Below are 20190 nucleotides of genomic sequence, written 5' to 3' on the forward strand. Positions count from 1 at the left end.
ATAAATAATAACATGTTAATAGATTTTTACTCCAGGAGTATATAATGAGTTTGGCAATTCTAGAGAAATGCTTAAATAATGCATTACAATTTAACTAAACCCATTTGATTTTAGTCAACTAAAATATAAAACTAAAACAATTCAGATGACCAAAATATGACTAAAATTAAAATGCTATTTCAGTCAAAAGACTGTGACAAACTAAATTGAAATTTGAGGTCATAAAATAATGCCGCGTACACACGGTCTGACTTTTCGGCTACAAAAGTCCGACAGCCTGTCCGACAGACTTTCGACGGACTTTTGGCGGACTTGCGGCAGACTTTCTAACGAACGGACTTGCCTACACATGATCACACAAAAGTCCAACGGATTCGTACGTGATGACGTACACCGGACTAAAATAAAGAAGTTGATAGCCAGTAGCCAATAGCTGCCCTAGCATGGGTTTTTGTCCGTCGGACTAGCATACAGACGAGCGGATTTCTGAGTCCGGCGTAGTTACGACGTAAAGATTTGAAGCATGTTTCAAATCTAAAGTCCGTCAGATTTGCGCTGGAAAAGTCAGTTGAAAGTCCGGGGAAGCCCACACACGATCGGATTGTCAGCCGTATTTTGTCCGTCGGCATCCGTCGGACTTTTGTAGACGAAAAGTCCGACCGTGTGTACGCGGCATAACACTACTAAGCAGTAATACTGACCTTCTTTCATTACTTCAGCTATTCTTCCAGCTGTTGCATTGTTCTCAATTCTTACTTCGAATCCATAACTTGTAAAGACCTCGCTGAGTGATTCCACATCTTTATTAGTACCTGGTCGATTTCCTGTTTTTAGCTTTTCTTTGTAAATTAGCTCTTAGAAAAACATTAATAAATAAAAAAAAACATAAAAAAGAATATTTCAGCTAAAGAAATATTGTAAATCATTATATATTATAATATATAATATCATATAGTAGTGATTTTGAACAGCCTCATATAGCATGTCTCGAGCCTCTGACAGTCTCCTGCAGCATGTCTGCAATATCTGACCATCTCCTGTATTATAACCATGGTCTCTTACAATCTCTTGTATCATGCCCATAGTCTTTGACTATATCCTGTTGTGCGTTTGCTGCCTCCGATAATGAATGGTCACAGACTGTATGTGGAGCCCTTTGGTGAAGTTGGGAGATGCACTTGAGACCCCTCATATCAAAAAGTTGACCACCACTGGTCTATAGTGTTTAAAATCAGCTACATCAGTTATTTTCAAAACATAAAAAAACTGTGGTTAAATTGACATAAATACCATATTGATCAGTAGTGACAACTTTCTAGACATATGTAAGGGGCCTCAGTGTGGTTTTAGGTCACCAAAGGGTCACGGATTACATTAAAAAGAGGAGTTGAGGCATCATACTGGATGCAGCAATGGTCTAATGCTGCATCTGTCCCCTGCTGGCTATAAGACAGAGTTATTGCTGTCTGCTCAGCTACCCCGCATTCACTGGAACGCTGGGCTGTAGAGGGGGCGGGAGCAGCCAGCTCAGGCTCTCAGGGGCTCACTGAGAGGCTGAGCCAGGTCTAATCTAATCTAATTTGTGTAATGGTTTAGATGAAAAGGAAGCTTCCTGCTAATTTCAACAAACATACGTGTGTGTGTGTGTGGATTTTGTTTGTGCACTGCCTTTTTGTATTTTATTTCTTATTAAAATTTTCTGTTTTTGCTTATGATAATCCTACAATTAATTTTTTAGGGGTTTGGGGTGAGGAGTTCTGATAACCAAAAAGGTTTGTCATTAGCTTGATTTGTATCCCTGCTTTTCTAATGTGATTTTTAATGTGTCTAATTTTTAGAGTCTTACCCTTGTAGCTTGTAAGCTCTTTTGAGCAGAGCCCTTCTAATTATATTGTCAAATGCTGGAGCATCATTTCCATGCCTTTTTTCTTTTTATTCCCAAGTACATTAATGAGAGAGAGAGAGAGAAAGAGAGAAAGAGAGAGAGAGAGAGAGAAAGAGAGAAAGAGAGAAAGAGAGAAAGAGAGAAAGAGAGAAAGAGAGAAAGAGAGAAAGAGAGAAAGAGAGAAAGAGAGAGAGAGATTATTTTATATCATAAAGTCCACCTAATGATGATAAAAAAGATAAAAATAGTGAATGTCTATATATATTTCAATGCACAAAGTGGATATCCGTATATTCAGCAGTGTGTTCTTCTTATTATTTCATAAAGGAAAAAAGGAAGAAGATTGGCCTCTTACCAGACAGGATGGATCCCAAATTATAGGGATCAAAAGCGCTTGTTTTCAGGTAACCACCTGCAGTATTCCACACTGTCGGCTCCCAAGAGAGCAAGACCTCCTCCCACTGTACTGATCGATCCACCAGTGATCACGAAATAATATGCAAACACTTCCCAATCCTTCAATAGGTCAGCTCAGTTGCTCTCCAGCATCTGTCTGAGGAGCCCGAGCCATTGGTGAGTGCACAGTCCCAGGTGTCTCCTAGACGAGGCTTCATTGTCTGCAGGATCCCAGACAGCACTGCTCACTATGCCAGGAAATCTCAAGCAGAGATCAGCAGGAGGAAAGGCTGCTGCTTTATGAAAAAATAAGAACACACCACTGAATATACGGATATCCACTTTGTGCATTGGAATATGTATAGACATTTACTATTTTTATCTTGTTTATCATCATTGTGTGGACTTTATGATATAAGATAATTTCACAGTTTTGTTAGGTTTGCGCACTTTATTATATATATATATTTTGAATTGAGTATATTTTTAGGTTGCTGCACATATATATTTTGCTTTCACTGAATTTTTGCCTGGATTATTTCTTTCATTAATATTTTTTTTTTGGTTAAGCGCAAGATATTGCATTTTAAATATAAACCATAAACACGCCCTTGCCTATATAACAGCTGTCAAAACGAAGAGACAGCAGTCGGCGTGAGCCCTCGCATGGAAGGCGAAGTGTTTTTAGTTTTTTCTATTTTTCGTGTCCATCAGGCAATGTGATTGACAATGGCTGTACATCGCGGGACACTTTTTTTCCTTTTTAACCACTTGCCTACAGGGCACTCACACCCCCTTCCTGGCCAAGCCATTTTTCAGCTTTCAGGTCTTTTGCACTTCGAATGACAATTGCGCGGTCATGCTACACTGTACCCAAACAAATTTTTTTATCATTTTCTTCACACAAATAGAGCTTTCTTTTGGTGGTATTTAATCACTGCTGTTTTTTTTTTTAATTTCTTACAGTTTCTTTCAGTAAATTTTGTAACTAAGTAATTTTTCTCCTTCACTCATGTGCGCTGATGAGGCGGCACTGATGGGCACTGATAGGCTGAACTGGTGGGCACTGATTAGGTGGCACTGATGAGGAGGCACTAATATGCCATACTTATGTGCACTGATAGGTGGCACTGAAGGCCACTAATAGGCAGCACTGGTAGACGGCATGGATAGGCCGTACTAATGGGCACTGATGGGCATTGATGGGTGGCACTGATGGGCGACACTGATGGGCATTGATCGACAGATACAAAGGTAAAGGGATTGGGGTAAACTTGCCCCAGGGACTTTCAAGGTGCTTACAGTATCAAGTAAATACAAATAAAATAATGTATGCAAAATCTAAATTATGTAAAATGAATCTTTTATTCAAATATTTATTCTTACAAAAATATCATCAAAAGGTTAAAAACAGCCAATCTATCAATCTGAATCAATCAATTAAGACAGGAGATTTGACAAAACCACTCAATGAATACCACTCAGCATGTTTTGCTCAATTCGTGAGCTTCATCAGAAGTTTTTTGGTACATATGTGGCATACTATAGATGCCATTACCTTCGTATCTACTTAATAGGGATGTGGTGCTAAGGGAAAACTGTCCCTGCCCTCCCAATATAGAAATTGATCGACAGCAGTGATGGGCAGCACTGATAGGCGGCACTGATAGCCAGCACTGACTGGCATTGCTATGGGCCCTGATTGGTGGCCACTGATTGCTGCCACTGGTGGGCACTCATTGGTGACACTGTTGGATCTATATTGTAATCAGGGCACTGATGATCAGTTCCCTGATTACATGCCTAGATGTCCCCCTGCGTGGAGATGCCGCTGATCGACTTTCCTCGCCACTCACTCTGTCAGTGTGAGGCAAGGAGCACCAATTATCGGCATCTCCATGTTTATATGTGACCGGCTGTGATTGGACACAGCCGTTCACATGGTTAAAGAGCCACAGACGCAGCTCTTTACAGAGATCGGGGTCGTGCCATGTCCTAGCAACACGGTGCGGCCGTGCGAGAGCTGCCGTTCTGGGACGCCTTCAAATGACATTGTCCCAGAACGAGAGCCGCACCACCCCGCCGTCATTTGATGATGGGCGGGCGGCAACTAGTTAATAAAAGAATTGTCAAAAACTGTCTCTTGTTGTTTGTACATTTGGACACTTTTTTGGTAAATGGGTAGGCCTACCCATTCACATGGGGGGGCCGGAATCTGGGGGCCCACTTGTTAAAGAGGGCTTCCAGCTTCCGATAAGCCCCCCCCCCCCCGCAGACCCTGACAACCACAGCCCAGGGTTGTCGGGAAGATTCCCCTGTCCCCATCAACATGGTTACATGGTCCTTTGGGGTGGGGGTGCAGAGCCCCTCCTGTCCCAAAGCACCCACCTATGTTGAGGGCATGTGGCCTAGTATGGTTCAGGAGGTGGGGCTCGCTCATCCCCCCCCTTTTCCTGGCCAGTCAGGCTGCATGCTAGGATAAGGGCCTGGTATGGACTGGGGGGACCCCACGCCATTTTTTATAATCTATGTTGCCGGGAGCCGGCAATACATTACAGCTGCAAGCAAGTTTAAATGACATTTTTTCCTTTAGAAATGTAATTATTGCTGCAGCATGTTTTTGACATAGCACAGATGCGCCACTTTACAGGCAGACTAAGGGGACCCCTCCAGGCACGAGATTTAAAGGAATATTTAATTTTTATTGTTTCACTTTAGGCATCATTAAAATCACTGCTCCTTTATAAACTACTTTTTTACAAACTTTTTTTGCATTACTGCAAGTCCCCCAGGGCAGAACCCAGGTCCCCATACACTTTTTATGCCAATAACTTGCATATAAGCCTTCAAAATTAGGACTTTTGATTTTGCATGTTCAAGTCCCATTGACTTTAAAAATCTGCGCATATGCCGATTTGACATTTACAGAGGCATGTTCGCCGGCAATAGCGCACTTTTCCATTTGCATGTTACCCAGTTAAAGTCTTAATTGGCTGAAATTGGAGTAACTAAATGTAGAGCGACCATTACTTCCTGGATGTCTTAGTAAATGAACCTCAGCGTGTTTGCTTACATCGGATCGCAAGGTATTGAAGCACCATGCCACCCAGTTGCTCTGCATTTTGCAAAAGTAGTGCAGGCACTACTTTTGTTGCAGTCCAGCATGATTTTAACCCATTCAAATGAATGGGCTGAAATCGCACTGCACTGGGGATCACATGTGAATCGCACAGGAACACACAGCATGTTCCTTGGCAATTCATGGTGTGAACCGACCCCAAGTAACAATGTGACTGGGTGACATTGCTGCCAGATGCGCAGGGCCAAGTAGGAAACACACAGTCGGTATTGTGGAGCGCTAACCATTTGTATTGAGCATTTGAAATAAGAACTAGCAGTTGTACCACATTGCCAATAAATTAAATTCATGAAAGTCATTTTGGCAACTTTTGTGGCCCTTTTGTTAATTAGAAGCCCAAAATAAATGGGCACCAATCGCACTGCACTGAATTGCATCTGAATTGCACAGGAATGCAGTATAATTCACATGCAGTTCATAGTGTGAACCGAGGCTTATTCTTCTAATGTCCCTGCTAAACTAACTGTATTTCATAAGAATAAATGAGCTTAAAGAACACAGATGTCATAATAGTATGATTTGAAAATATTTCTGAATACCTACCATCATCCAACTTTTCCATGTTTATAATGACACATACTCCCTTCTCAGGATAATCCAGATCATATTTGTATTTTTTTATGTCTTCAAGGTCTTCATCTCTTGTAATGGAATAATTTTTCCTGGTCAGAAATAAGTAGTACATAAATAAAAAAAAAAAAAAAAAATACAAAAAAATACACGTACAAATAAAAAAACAATATTATAATTTAAGGGTTCAGACCATCCTCCTATGTACATCACACGCAAAAGTGTAATCTTGTTGTGCTGTCTTGAACCCAATGAAACAGAAAAGACACACTTGCTGTTGGGTATACATTATAAGGGTTATGTCCTGAATTTTGGGAACATCATGCAAGTTTATTTTCCAACGTGCTGAATTTGGTGTTTCAGATTTGTTTTATGCATGATCAAGAAGAGGAAATAGATCACATTTTTTATGCTCTTTATAAAACCTTTTCAAAAACATACTTTTTGTCTCTGTGGTCATTTCTTAAGACGTTTTAAGTAAAGTGAGATCTCAGAGTAATACATCTGGCCACAGGCAGCCAATGTATCATTTCTGGAACAAGAAGCACTTTTTTCCTCCCGTGTACTCCCCATGGCCCTATATAATTATTCATGCCCTGGATTATTGGATCCGTAGTTTGCAACAACAATATTAGGAAAAACATAATTGTGGAGCAGGACACCCGAAAGAACTTAAGTCACAGCGAAACATCAAAATATAAAAATAATACTTTATTAGAAAAAAAATTCTCTACAAGAGCTTAACCTCCCTGGCGGTATGATTATTTCAGATTTTTGCACCTCAAAGCGGTACAATTATTTTGCATAGAAATTTGGCATTTTATATTGTAGGCCTGTAATTCTTAGCAATAACACACTTATATCTGTCCACCAAGAGTCTAGTAGATATTCCGGGTATGATGAAGTTTGAAACACAAAAAAATAAATTATAATATAATAAATAAATACTTAAAAAAAATAATAATATAATAATAAAATAAATTTCCCCATGATTCACTATCGCTAAATTCTGCAAGTGTTCTAATTTACTATCGCTGTTTTCTAGCTGGTCTAAAGCCACTTTTGACATAAAAGGTACACTTTTTGGTTGCTATGGACAATATCAAGTTTCCAGGCAGAACGAACAGTGTATACAGTATATATAATATAAAACTGCATGCAGGGCATTTGACAAAGCACTGGGGACAAAAGGGAAGTGAAATGATTTCATACAGTACTGTATTCTGTAAGATTACAGTACTGTATGTGTTATGATTTTTAAGTTTTTTTTTTTTTATTTGCCGCTAGGCTCCGCCCCCGTGCGTCGCGACGCTCGCAGGGAAGGGAGCCTGGCACAGAGAGGCTTCGGAGGAGGACACAGCCCGCAGACACAGCGGGGGACATCGCAGGATCCTGGGGACAAGGTAAGTATACCGCACCAGGATCCTGCAATGTAATCCCGAGTGTGGCTCGGGGTTACCGCTAATGGTGCTGAAATTTAACCCCGAGCCACACTCGGGAATACCGTCAGGGAGGCTACACACCCAAACCTACACTCCATTAAAAGATAAAAAGAGCAACGTTTTTCTGTATCATAATTAGCCCAACCCCTCGCTGCAAATAATTCAGATCTTGTAGCCTGACTAATTCTCACATAAACTGTCTCAAGAAATAATAGCAGAGATTTTCCCACGTGTACACATATCGACTACACGGATAAACATAGATCTCTTTATAATTGCAGTCCCGGAGATTGGTAAAGCCTTAAAATGTTTCTAAAGTTTTTTACTTTAATGCATTCTCTGCAGCAAGATGAGAAAAAAAAAAAAAAAAAAAAAAAAAAAAAAAAAAAAAACACATTACTTGTTCTAGCCCTCCTGTCCCTATACACTTTGTTGGCTGCCGTTCCAGCGCTGTCCCAGCTGCAGCACTGCTCTCCTCACTTCCTGGTCTCACAGGAGACATTGGGCTCTATTCACAAAAGCATCTTGCATGCAGTAATTAGGTGTCCAGACACATTTTCCCTAAATATCGCATGCGATCCTGAAATTGTCAATTCGCTATACTGTTTTGTGGTATTTACAGCAAAACACTCAAAACGGTCAGTAAATACTGCATGAAAAAGGGGTAAAAGTCAATTCACAGAAGGAAATAAATGATTAAATGCATGCGGTAATCAACCGGTTCCCGACCGGCGCATGCTGATGTACGTCGACAGAATGGCACGGCTGGGCAAATGGGCGTACCCGTACATCCCTTTAAATTTGCCGCTGTGCCATTGCGTGAGCGCCGCCTGGGAGCTCCGTGAGTCGGGTCGCGGGTCCCGCAGACTCAATCGCCGTGGGGATACCCGCGATCGTCTCATGGTGAGGAAGAACGGGGAGATTCTAGTGTAAACAAGCATCTCCCTGTTCTGCCTAGTGACAGTGTCACTGATCACTGCTCCCTGTGATCGGGAGCAGAGATCAGTGACGTGTCACACGTAGCCACACCCCCCTCCCACAGTTAGAAACATTCCCCAGGACATACTTAACCCCTACACTGCCACCTAGTGGTTAACCCCTTCACTGCCAGTGTCATTTACACAGGAATCAGTGCATTTGTATAGCACTGATTGCTGTATAAATGACAATGGTCCCAAAAATGTGTCAAACATGTCCGATGTGTCCGCCATAATGTCGCAGTCACGATAAAAAAAAAAAAAAAAAAAAAAAAAAAAAAAAAAAAATCGCTGATCGCCACCATTACTAGTAAAAAAAAAAAAATTATTAATAAAATGCCATAAAACTATCCCCTATTTTGTAAACGCTATAACTTTTGCGCAAACCAATCAATAAATGCTTATTGCGATTTTTTTACCAAAAATATGTAGAAGAATACATATCGGCCTAAACTGAGGAAAAAATTTTTTTTTTTTTTTTAACTATTTTTTGGGGATATTTATTATAGCAAAAAGTAAAAAATAATGCCTTTTTTTCAAAATTGTCACTATTTTTTTGTTTATAGCGCAAAAAATAAAAACCGCAAATACCACCAAAAAAAAGCTCTATTTGTGGGAAAAAAAGGACGTCAATTTTGTTTGGGAGCCACGACCGCGCAATTGTCAGTTAAAGCGACACAGTCGAATCTCAAAAAGTGCTCTGGTCAGGAAGGGGGTGAAGCGGTTAAGTTTTGGTCCATGCATGCAGTATTTAAGGAATGTAAAAATATAATAGACAATGTTGAGTAGTCTCTTCCTTTTTGGATCAGTTCTTCCAACAGTAATGCATAAAAACCAAAATATGGAAATCATTGGGGCCGATTTACTTAAAGAGGAGTTCCGCCCGCCCCTTTAAAAATGAAAAGTCAGCAGCTACACATACTGTAGCTGCTGACTTTTAACATTAGGACACTTGTTTCCATCGGCTGGTCGGGTGCTGCCGCCTCCATTGCTGATAAGGGAACCGGGCAGTGTAGCCTTTCGGCTTCACAGTTGGGTCCCTACTGCGCATGTGCGAAGCGAGCTGCGCTCTCTCACTGACACGGCAGAAAAGGAGGGAGGAGGAGGGGGGCATGGTACCTGTCAAAAACAGGTCCCTGTTCCCCTCTCCCCCTGAAAGGTGGCAAATGTGGCACCGGAGGGGGGGGGGGGGGGGTGGAGACGAATAAGCGGAAGTTATACTTTTGGGTGGAACTTTGCTTTAAAGTATAACTAAAGGAAATTGCTGTCTTGACTCCATAAGGGGAAATACACTCTCTCTGTTTGTCATGGATTTTCATTATCATTGAAAGGGAAAGTAAAAGAAAATCCCAAACGTTGTGTTGTCCCTAGAAAAGTAATAGAGGGGAAATCTTCCAATAAGACACAGATGAAAATAAAACTAACAGGGTTTATAATTCTCCCTTATGCCGCATACACATGAGCGGAATGTCCGACAGAAGCTTTTCATCGTATATTCCGATCGTGTGTATGTCTCATCTGACTTTTTTTTTTTTTTTTCGAAAATTCTGACGGACCTAGAAATGGAACATGTTCTAAATATTTCCAACGGAACCAATTCCTATTGGGAAAACCAATCGTCTGCATGCTGCTCTGACGGACCAAAAACGATGCATGCTCTGAAGCAAGTACGAGACAGAAGCTATTGGCTACTGGCTATTGCACTTCCTTTTTCTAGTCCCGTCGTACGTGTTGTACGTCACCACGTTCTGGACGGTCGGACTTTGGTGTGACCGTGTGTATGCAAGACCGCTTGAGCGGAATTCTGTTGGCGGAGAAACCTTCGTTTATTCCAACGCCAAAACCGGTCTGTACGTGGCATAACTCTTTCCAAAATGCATAAAAAAGCTGTGCCTATAGTTCCACTTTAAGGCTAATAGATTGCACTTTTCAAGTTTCTTCCGAGCTTAGTAAATAAGGTAAAGCTTCACTTTACAAAGAATACCCAATCACATGCAAGGAAAATAAAAAAAGTGAATTTTTTCTTACACATGATAGGATGATGGAAGTCAGCAGAGCTCCCACTCATTTACTAAGCTCCGGAGGAACTGCACTTGCAAAGTCCTCAGTCTATGTGCCTTTTTGTAAATCCACCCCATTATATGTAGTGAAATATATTTATTTTCTCCAGTCATTTTGCCAGATTTTTATAGATTTTTTTTTTGCGTATATACAAGCATATACATAATTGGCTGTTAGGGGTGTCTGATGTCTTTTTTAACTGCTTATAAACGTCCCTCCATGTTAGCCCATGTGTCCATGCACACATAAACTGTCAGAGGCGTTTGGAGGCATAAGCATTTAGGGGCAGTAGAAAAAAACGACAGCTCGTGCTTCCAGGAGCAGTAAAAATGAGCTGTAAAAGTGAAAAAAGCCTCTAAAAGCTGCTAAACGCTGTAACAAGCTGTTAGACGCATTTAGCCGCGTTTGGCGGTTTTAGGCGTTTTTACAAAATAGGGAGTGTTTTTACTGAAAAAAAAGACAAAAAACGCTAGCGCAAAAAAACACCCATAAACGCTGATCAAAGCTATTCAAAAACGCGACTAACAGTGTGTTTTTAACACTGCTTTTTCCTGGCAGCGGCGCTGGCTTTTTTTAAATGTCCTGTGTGCATGAGGCCAAAGATTTGACAGAGGGATACCAGAGTGACAACAACATCAGAGAATGACGATGGCTATTCTCTAGCAAGAAAATACAGACTTTTGCCAAATATCACAGAAAAAATTACTTTTAACCAGAGATGTGATACATGCAAAAGCAGACTAAGCCTGTGTTGGTAGGATGCTATAGTTCAGGGCTCAAAATTTCAAGTCAGCCATGCCCCCTACCTATGTGGTGGAAAGGGCTCACAAAGTACCTACTGACCGTCGCCTGGAGGGAACACCTCCAAGGCCGTTCCTGGTTGCGTTTATTAAACTTTCGTGACAGAGATATGATCCTGGCAGAGGCCCGGAAGCACCCTGAATTACCCTATGAAAACACCAAAGTGATGTTTTTCCCGGATTTTTCAGCTGAGGTTCAGAAGCGTTGCAGATCCTTTAACTAAATGAGACGTAGACTCAGAGAAAAAGACATCAAGTAAAGCACGTTTTCCCCCCGCCGACTGCATGTTCTCCACCGGGGCACCGTACGTTTCTTCGATACACTTATGGAGACCAATGACTGGATCGATGGTTTGTGAATACGGGGCTGGTAAGCATGCGATTGGAGATTCAGTTCTCTGCAACTAGGGATCCTTTCTGGTGGGCAGGGCTGCTTATGATAATCCTATGGGGGGGGGGTTACACTAGTTCCCTATGTTGCTCACCATCTAGTTTCTGTTATCACTATGTCGCTGACTGTCCTGGACTGTACCCAAAGGCTCACAAAATATTTTTCCTGTGGGGGTTGCACACCTACTGGAGGACAGGAGAGTCCTGCATCCTACATGGGTTCTAGGGATATCCTTGATTGAAGTATGGAGCAGTGGTGGCACAAACACCCACATTTTCCAGACTGTCGGACTCAGGAATTTTTTCTTTACATGTTTTTCTGTTTTGTTTTAGACCGTTTTTCATGGTCACACTTCTCTACTGTTTTGGGACAAGTTTTAGGAACAAGCTGTGTGTACAGGTTTCAGTTTCATACACCGCAGCAGGGAGTTACATGGAACTGGGTTCTTGTTTTAAGGGAATGTGCCATGTTTCATACTGGGCCCTTGGTTACCTATACACACGGTTAATTTCAGACCCTTAGGGGTCACTTCATTCTGCAATGCTAACATACTGCATAACTTATGTCTTGCTAATGTATGCTCATGGCTGGGTCAACTATTAATTTAGTGTCTTGGAACGTCAAAGGTTTGAACGATAAATTCCGTCGAGCTTTGATACTTGAAACCACTTAAGTCCATGTGGTGCTTCTGCAGGAGACGCATTTGGATGGAAACAGGCTTCTGACCCTGCACCACTCCTGGATCCAGCGTGCGTTACACGCTAATTACTCCACGTACGCCAGGGGGGGTAGCTATTCTAATCAGCAAGATGGTCCCTGTACCATCCATCAAGTTATATGTGACCGGAGGTCGGTATTTGATACTTGTTGCTGATCCAGGGCCGTCTTTAGCGCAGGGCAAACGGGGCACTTGCCCTGGGCCCAATCTTTGTTGGGGGGCCCGCGCTACCTGTGAATTGGGGCCCCGATGACGGCTTTGCAGAGTGCACAGAGGACACAGGAGACTGTATTCCCGCGCTAGCCAGCGGAGAGGAGGCGGGGCCAGGAGCTCCACTGACACTCTGACCCCGCCCCCGTGCAGCCTGTATACTCGGAACAGGACGGCTGTAGTGAGAGCCAGTGATCGGAGTGGGAGCATCAGTGGAGCTCCCGGCCTCGCCCCCTCTATACTGGCTGGGGAATACAGAGGTCCGGGGGTGGGGCCGGGAGCTCCACTGACGCTCCCACTCCGATCACTCGCTCTCACTACAGCCATCCTGTTCCAAGCATACAGGCTGCACGGGGGCGGGGTCAGAGCGTCAGTGGAGCTCCCGGCCCCGCCCCTCTCTGCTGGCTAGCGAGGGAATACAGCCTCCCGTGTCCTCTGTGCACTCTGCAAAGCCATCATCGGGGCCCCAATTCACAAGTAACGCGGCCCCCCCAACAAAGCGTCAGTGGAGCTCCTGGCTGTTGTAGTGAGAGCAGAGAGTGGGAGCCCCGCCCACTGACCTCTGAATGCATGTAGTGAGTTTGGCTGGCCAGGTATGTCCTTACACCCATAAAATGCCTGATTGCTTAAACCCTGAGCTGTGTTAATCAACCGTAAAGCTGTGCGTTCTCTGACCATCACCTATATAATGTCTGCAGTCTCTGATTGTCTCCTGTAGTATGTCCACAGTCTCCTGCTGTATGTCCGCAGTCTCCTATTGTCTCCTGCAGTATGTCCGCAGTCTCTGGTAATCGCCTGCAGTATGTCCGCAGTCTCTGGTAATCGCCTGCAGTATGTCCGCAGTCTCTGGTAATCGCCTGCAGTATGTCCGCAGTCTCTGGTAATCGCCTGCAGTATGTCCGCAGTCTCTGGTAATCGCCTGCAGTATGTCCGCAGTCTCTGGTAATCTCCTGCAGTATGTCTGCAGTCTCTGATTGTCTCCTGTAGTATGTCCACAGTCTCTGAACCTCTCACGCAGTATGTCCGCAGTCTCTGAACCTCTCCTGTAGTATGTCTGCACTCTGACACTCTCCTGTAGTATGTCAGTGAGCACTAATAATGTGCATCAACCTCTAGAAACCAATCGGCAAGCAGAAATTATGTGCTGTAACCTCTAGCAACCAGCCAGTGAGCAGTAAGAATAGGCTGTAATCTCTGGCAAACAATTGCAATCGCTGTGTGATCTGCTGAAGTAAACTGATGATGAGTCTACCTGCTATTTTTTGTATGTCTCAGAATGGAGGGGGGGGGCAAGAAAATGTTTGCCCAGGGCCCAATCAAAAATAAAGACAGCCCTGTGCTGATCTATACATAAATAAAATGGTGCCTGTAAACCTCTATGTTCCACCCCATTTAAGATACAGGTATTATAGGATTGATAGGCAAGTTGGCTCCCTTCATGCATTATAGCAGGTGACTTCAATGCCATATTAAGTGCTGCCCTGGACACCTCTAATACATCTAGGGCAGCATCTGTGGGTGACTACTGTTTCCTTAACGGAGCTGTGGAGATTGAAAAATCCTACTACCAGGAGTTTCTCACTAAAACCCAAAGATCTTCCTCATGGATTGATCTGGGGTTTACCAATGCCCCCATGCTGCAGTTGGTGAGTGGAGCCAATTATCTAGCTGGTGGTTTGTCGGATCATACACCTTTATCTGTACACATTAGTCTCCCCTTGCAGATTGGGGGGGGGGGGGGGGGCACGGAGGTAGAACCCGGGTTTGTTGGAGGTGGAGTCAGTGTCTTCTCAGGTGGCGCCAAATTTCTTGGGCTACTGGGGAGGACAACCTCGCTTCAACTACTTTACCTATTGTATGGGATGCCTTCAAAAAGTGTATATGCGTGGACAGTATATCTCAGCCATTAAACAGGCTCGTAAGGCTTTCAATATCAAGTTGCAGGAACTACAGGATAAGGAAAGGGCTTGTGAACTAGCTCATGCAACTGACCAGTCAGATGTCACATATATAGAATTGTTAGAGGCTCGCTGTCTTCTGGCGCTGCACTACACTGAGCTGATGCATACTTCTTGGACGAAAAGGGCTGAGTCTGTCTTTGAACAAGGTGATAAGAACGGAAAGTTAATAGCTATGTTAGTTGCGAAACAGAGTCCAGCCAAATATACCTTGCATTTAAAACACGCAGTGGGATATACTCAGATCCAACTGCCATTTTGGACACTTTTGTGGAATACTATAAAGCATTGCTCCTATTCTGGCTTACAATGAACAGGACTTGGAAGCTTTACTGTCGTCCCTGAATATTCCTGTTCTTTCTAAAACAGATAGAAATAACCTGGAGGCCAAGATCACAGTGAAAGAGATTGAAACTGCTATTAAGGCCTTCCCCCCTCACAAATCTCCAGGTACAGGCGGATTTTGTATAGAATGGTATAGGCTACAATTGGAGGTTCTGGTCCCGAGACTTAGGGACTTGTTTAATTTCTGTCTGGAAAATAAATTTCTCCCAGACTCCCTTATGGAGGCTCAGGTGATTCTGTTCCTTAAACTGGGCAAAGATCCTTTGTCCTGGTCTTCATATAGGCCTATAGCTCTCCTAAATCAGGTTTTAAAGATCTTGACGAAGATACTGGCTACCAGCTGTCACCAGTTATCACTACCTTGGTGGACATAGACCAAACAGGTTTCATCCCCCAGAAGTCTACGGACACTAACCTTCGCAGGCTGTTCTCACACCTACAGCTTGACCATGCTAACTCCGGGGCTAGAGCAGTAGTATCCCTTAATATGGCTAAAGCCTTCAAATCCAAGGATTGGAATTACATGTCTGTAGTACTACGACATATGGAATTTGGAGATGTGTTTCTGACTTGGATCTCTTTGCTCTATAATATAGACCTAAGGCAGCTATAAAGATTGTTGCGTCGGTTTCCCCTCAGTTTGCGGGGTGTAGGGGAACATGTCAGGGTTGCCATCTCTCGCCATCCTTATTTGCACTTGCAATCGAACCCATTGCCATTGCTCTGCAGACCTTACAAGGGCGTTGGAGGTATCCGTGAATGCACTGCCCTGTATGCAGACGACATGCTACTTTTTTTACAAGACCCAGGATTATCTCTAGAGGCAATGTTTGCGATCTTATGTAATTTTGCCGGTTTCTCGGGTCTACGAGTGAATTGGGAAAAATCCAATGTACTGGCCATTGATGCGGGAGCCCAGGCTCAGGCATCGAAAATCGCCCCCATATCTTGGGTATCTGAATTTAAATATCTTGGCGTCTGTATATCCTCCAGAGAAGGTGATTTTATGACACTTAATTTACTCCCGCTACTTACCAAGGTAAAGGCGCAGCTGGATGCCTGGAAACATCTGCCGCTCTTCCTGATTAGAAGAATACACCTTCTTAAAATGAAAATTCTATCAGTATTCTTGTATTCTCTGCGGAATTCTCCACTTTGGGCCCCCTGCTCGTTCTTTAGGTGTGTGAACAGTCTGTTTAGCTCCTTTCTGTGGTCTACATTATATCCCAGGATTAGTCTCCGCACCTTGCAGGAACCTTTGGAGCAGGGTGGACTGGCATTACCAGGCGTGTCACTATTCGCGCGTGGAACAAGGCGAAGGTGTTCATGCAATTTGATACTGGAGTATGGTCACCAGATACCCCCCTGTGGTTCAACCCTAGACTGCCCCATTTTGGTGTTATACTGGACCCAATTATCTGGGCACGAGTGGGCATCAAACAGTTGAAGAAAATAGGGAGGGGAAGGAAACTACTTCCTTTTCATCAGCTTGCCGAACTGGTATCTCGTCTGCTATTTTCCGCTGAGGCATGCATTCATGACACAGTTTGGTACAGATACATTGGAGCTTGGGTCTTCTCCTTTTGTTATTATGTGATGAATCCCTGCAAAAACCATTGTCGGAAGTACCGTATATAAAGAATTGTTTGTGGAAAGGCCAAAAATGCTCAGCAAGTGTAGGGACATGTGGAGTTCTTTAATACCTGATTTTCAGGGGGATGACGGGATGATATGTGGGATCACTCATTCGGGGCTCTTGTGTTGGCTCGTGATCGGCTTATCCAATTTAAACTACTTCACAGGGTTTACTATACCCCAGCTAGGATAGCCGGTATTTACGGTACTGGTACCACGGAATGCTGGCGCTGTACTACTAATCCTGCCAATTTTGACCATATATTCTGGCACTGCCGACCGATACAGTAGTTCTGGACGGGGGTTACTCGCACCATTCAGAACTTGTTGCCCTTCCCCATCCCCCTGACTATTTCTGTCTGTTTGCTGGGACTGGTGGAGGAGGTGGCACTACGTAGGGCCCAAAAGGACCATGATATCCCTTTCTGTGTTCTACGCATGCAAAGCTATCTTGTTATGCTGGAAAATGCCTGAACCTCCCACAGAGTCTTACTGGAAGGGCATTGTCAATAAAGCACTGCCCTTCTACAAAGCAACATATCTAAGCAGGGGTTGTCCCAAAAAGTTCAAGAAGGCATATCAGTGCTGGCTTGCGGCTAATGATACTCTAACCTAACTGTCCAAGGGACTGATTATTGTAGTATTGCTCTATTTGGGAACTAGGTGAACTGAAATTTTGAATGTGACCAAGCAGTTGTCAGACTACTTGAGACTCCAATTTATACTATTCAAGTAAAATGATGTTCTGTAGGGAGTGCTACTAGTTTTGATTATGCTCCTGCACTTTATGGAATGTTGCACAGGGGAGTGGAGGGGGGGGGGGATGTTGGGATGTTTTGTACGGTATGTCTTGTTTAAAATGTTGAATAAAAACAATTTCCCCCCCCCCAAAAAATGCAATTTAGTTATAGTCTTTTGACTAAAATGCCATTTTAGTTTTAGTCATATTTTTGTCATATCAATTGTTTTAGTTTTAGTTGTATTTTAGTCAACAAAAATATTTTAGTCAACTAAATTAACACTGCTCACGGAGCACTGTTCAATCCATCATCTGAAAATGGAAAGAGTATGGCACAACTGCAAACCTACCAAAACATGGCCGCCCACCTAAACTGACAGACTGGGCAAGGAAAGCATTAATCAGAGAAGCAGCCAAGAGGCCCATGGTAACTCTGGAGGAGCTGCAGAGATCCAAAGCTCAGGTGGGAGAATCTGTCCACAGGACAACTATTAGTCGTGCACTCCACAAATCTGGCCTTTATGGAAGAATGGCAAGAAGAAAGCCATTGTTGAAAGAAAGCCATAAGAAGTCCTGTTTGCTGTTTGTGAGAAGCTATGTGGGGGACACAGCAAACATGTGGAAGAAGGTGCTCTGGTCAGATGAGACCAAATAGTAACTTTTTGGCCTAAATGCAAATCGCTATGTGTGGCGGAAAACAAACACTGCACATCACCCTGAACACACCATCCCCACTGTGAAATATATTGGTGGCAGCATCATGTGGGGATGCTTTTTTTCAGCAGGGACAGGGAAAGAGTTGATGGGAAGATGGATGGAGCCAAATACAGGGCAATCTGAGAAGAAATCCTGTTAAGGCCCATACACACGATCGGACTGTTCGACAACAACGGTCCGACGGACCTGTTTTATCAGATAATCCGACCGTCTGTATGCTCCATCGGACAATTGTTGGTGCTTTTTCAACGGACAAATGTTCACTGTGCATGCTCTCAAACTTTGACAACAAATGTCCGATGGAGGATAATCCGATTGTGTGTACACAAGTCCATTGAACTAAAGTCCAAAGTACAAACACGCATGCTCAGAACCAATGCTAAACATCAGTCAACAAAAGCAGAAGTTGCCCAAAAGGGTAGCGGTAAAGAGCTGAAAAAACACGTGATTTGGTGAAGGTTGGCTGAAAATGTTCTGCTGTGTGTATGCAGACCAAGTTGACGGCCAACGCCCATTCGGACAAAAATCCACTGAAAAGTCCGATGGAAGTCCAATCATGTGTATGAGGCCTAAGAGTCTGCAAAAGACTTGAGACTGGGATGAAGGTTCACCTTCCAGCAGGACAATGACCCTAAACATACAGCCAGAGCTACAATGGAATGGTTTAGAATAGATGAAAGCATATTCAGGTGTTAGAATGACCCAATCAAAGTCCAGAAAATTGCTGTTTACAGATGCTCTCCATACAATCTGACAGAGCTTGGGCTATTTTACAATGAAGAATGGGCAAAAATGTCACTCTCTAGATGTGCAAAGCTGGTAGAGACAAAAAGAGTTGCAGCTGTAATTGCAGTGAAATGTGGTTCTACAAAGTATTGACTCAGGGGGACTGAATACAAATGCATGCCACACTTTTCACATATTTATTTGTAAAAAATTTTGAAAACCATGTATCACATAAAATCCCAATAAAACACATTTACATTTTTGGTTGTAACATGACAAAATGTTAAAATTTCAAGGTATATGAATACTTTTTTCAAGGCACTGTATATATTAAGCAGTGATGTCATTTTTAACATGCAATTATTCCTGTTAACGCAGTCAGTCTGAGATTTGAGCTTGTATGTTAGACAACTCCTCCAAGCTGAAAGCCACCTATGAAGGCACTTTGATATTTGCTTAACTGCTCTGAAGAGTCAGCCACTGCTTGAATCAGGGCTGAGGGCTCTTGAGAGGAGTACTGAGGCAGGGTGCTGTGATGTTTTCAGGCAGCTACCTATGTACAGCACCTTGCCAGCCCCTTGCACTAGTCATGATCTGGCTGCATAACATAGGGAAGCACAGAGAACCAGTGATTACATCACTAGATCTAACATAATGTAAAAAAAAAAAAAAAAAAAGGTTTTCTGTAAAAATATATTAGCATGTTGATATGGGGTGAAATAGGAACCAGGGAAGGCAAAAAAACATGCAGAATAAAATTCAGCTTTAAACATATTGCTATAATTACATATTTACCTGTTGGAATCAGAAGGCTCTGTCACATTCTGAAAACTATGCCCCTCTTCTTCTGCCATATCTGACACTGCTTGAGCTCAGTGATTGAATAACTGAGAACATTAAACAGAGTGTTAAAGGTGAGCTGTACCAAAAGAGAAAGCACATTCACATAATTTCCTAAGCTACAATAAACCTGTGAACCTTGTACTACAGCATTCCAGGGAACTGTGTATTGGACTAACAACAAAAATTCTTCTATCAAATACTCATGTATAAGTGTCAGCAGACATCTCTACCAACATTTAGGTCCCAAACAACATACTCTGAAGGTATGTTGTGGTATTTGGCACCAAGTCTTCAGTAGCAGATCCTTTAAGTCCTCTAAGTTGCAAGGTGGGGCCTCCATGGATCGTACTTGTTTTTTCAGTACATTCTACAGATGCTCAATGGATTGAGATCTAGAGGCCAAGTCAACACCTCAAACTTGTTATTGTGTTCCTCAAACTATTCTTGAACCATTTTTACACTGTGGCTGGGCATATTATCCTACTGAAAGAGAACACTGTTATCAGGGAATACTGTTTCCATGAAAGGGTGTACTTATTATTTATTTCAGGTACTTATATTGCACCATCAATTTACACAGCGCTTTACATATACATTGTACATTCACATCAGTCCCTACCCTCAAGGAGCTTACAATC

General features: G+C 42.9%; 1 protein-coding gene across 2 annotated transcripts in view; it reads right to left on the reverse strand.

Moving 5' to 3' along the window:
- LOC141113848 (caspase-3-like) overlaps positions 1 to 20190 on the reverse strand; it is a 98446-nt gene that overhangs the window by 35990 nt on the left and 42266 nt on the right. For both annotated transcript variants that reach the window (XM_073607172.1, XM_073607181.1), the window contains 3 exons: positions 19505 to 19596; positions 5964 to 6082; positions 702 to 854 (listed from right to left, as the gene is read on the reverse strand). In XM_073607172.1, the coding sequence (XP_073463273.1) occupies positions 702 to 854; positions 5964 to 6082; positions 19505 to 19563 (331 nt within the window). In that variant the 5' untranslated portion in view covers positions 19564 to 19596. The remainder of the gene's footprint in view (positions 1 to 701; positions 855 to 5963; positions 6083 to 19504; positions 19597 to 20190) is intronic.

The sequence above is a fragment of the Aquarana catesbeiana genome, linkage group LG01, assembly GCF_042186555.1.
Source record: "Aquarana catesbeiana isolate 2022-GZ linkage group LG01, ASM4218655v1, whole genome shotgun sequence".
Taxonomy (NCBI): Eukaryota; Metazoa; Chordata; class Amphibia; order Anura; family Ranidae; genus Aquarana; species Aquarana catesbeiana.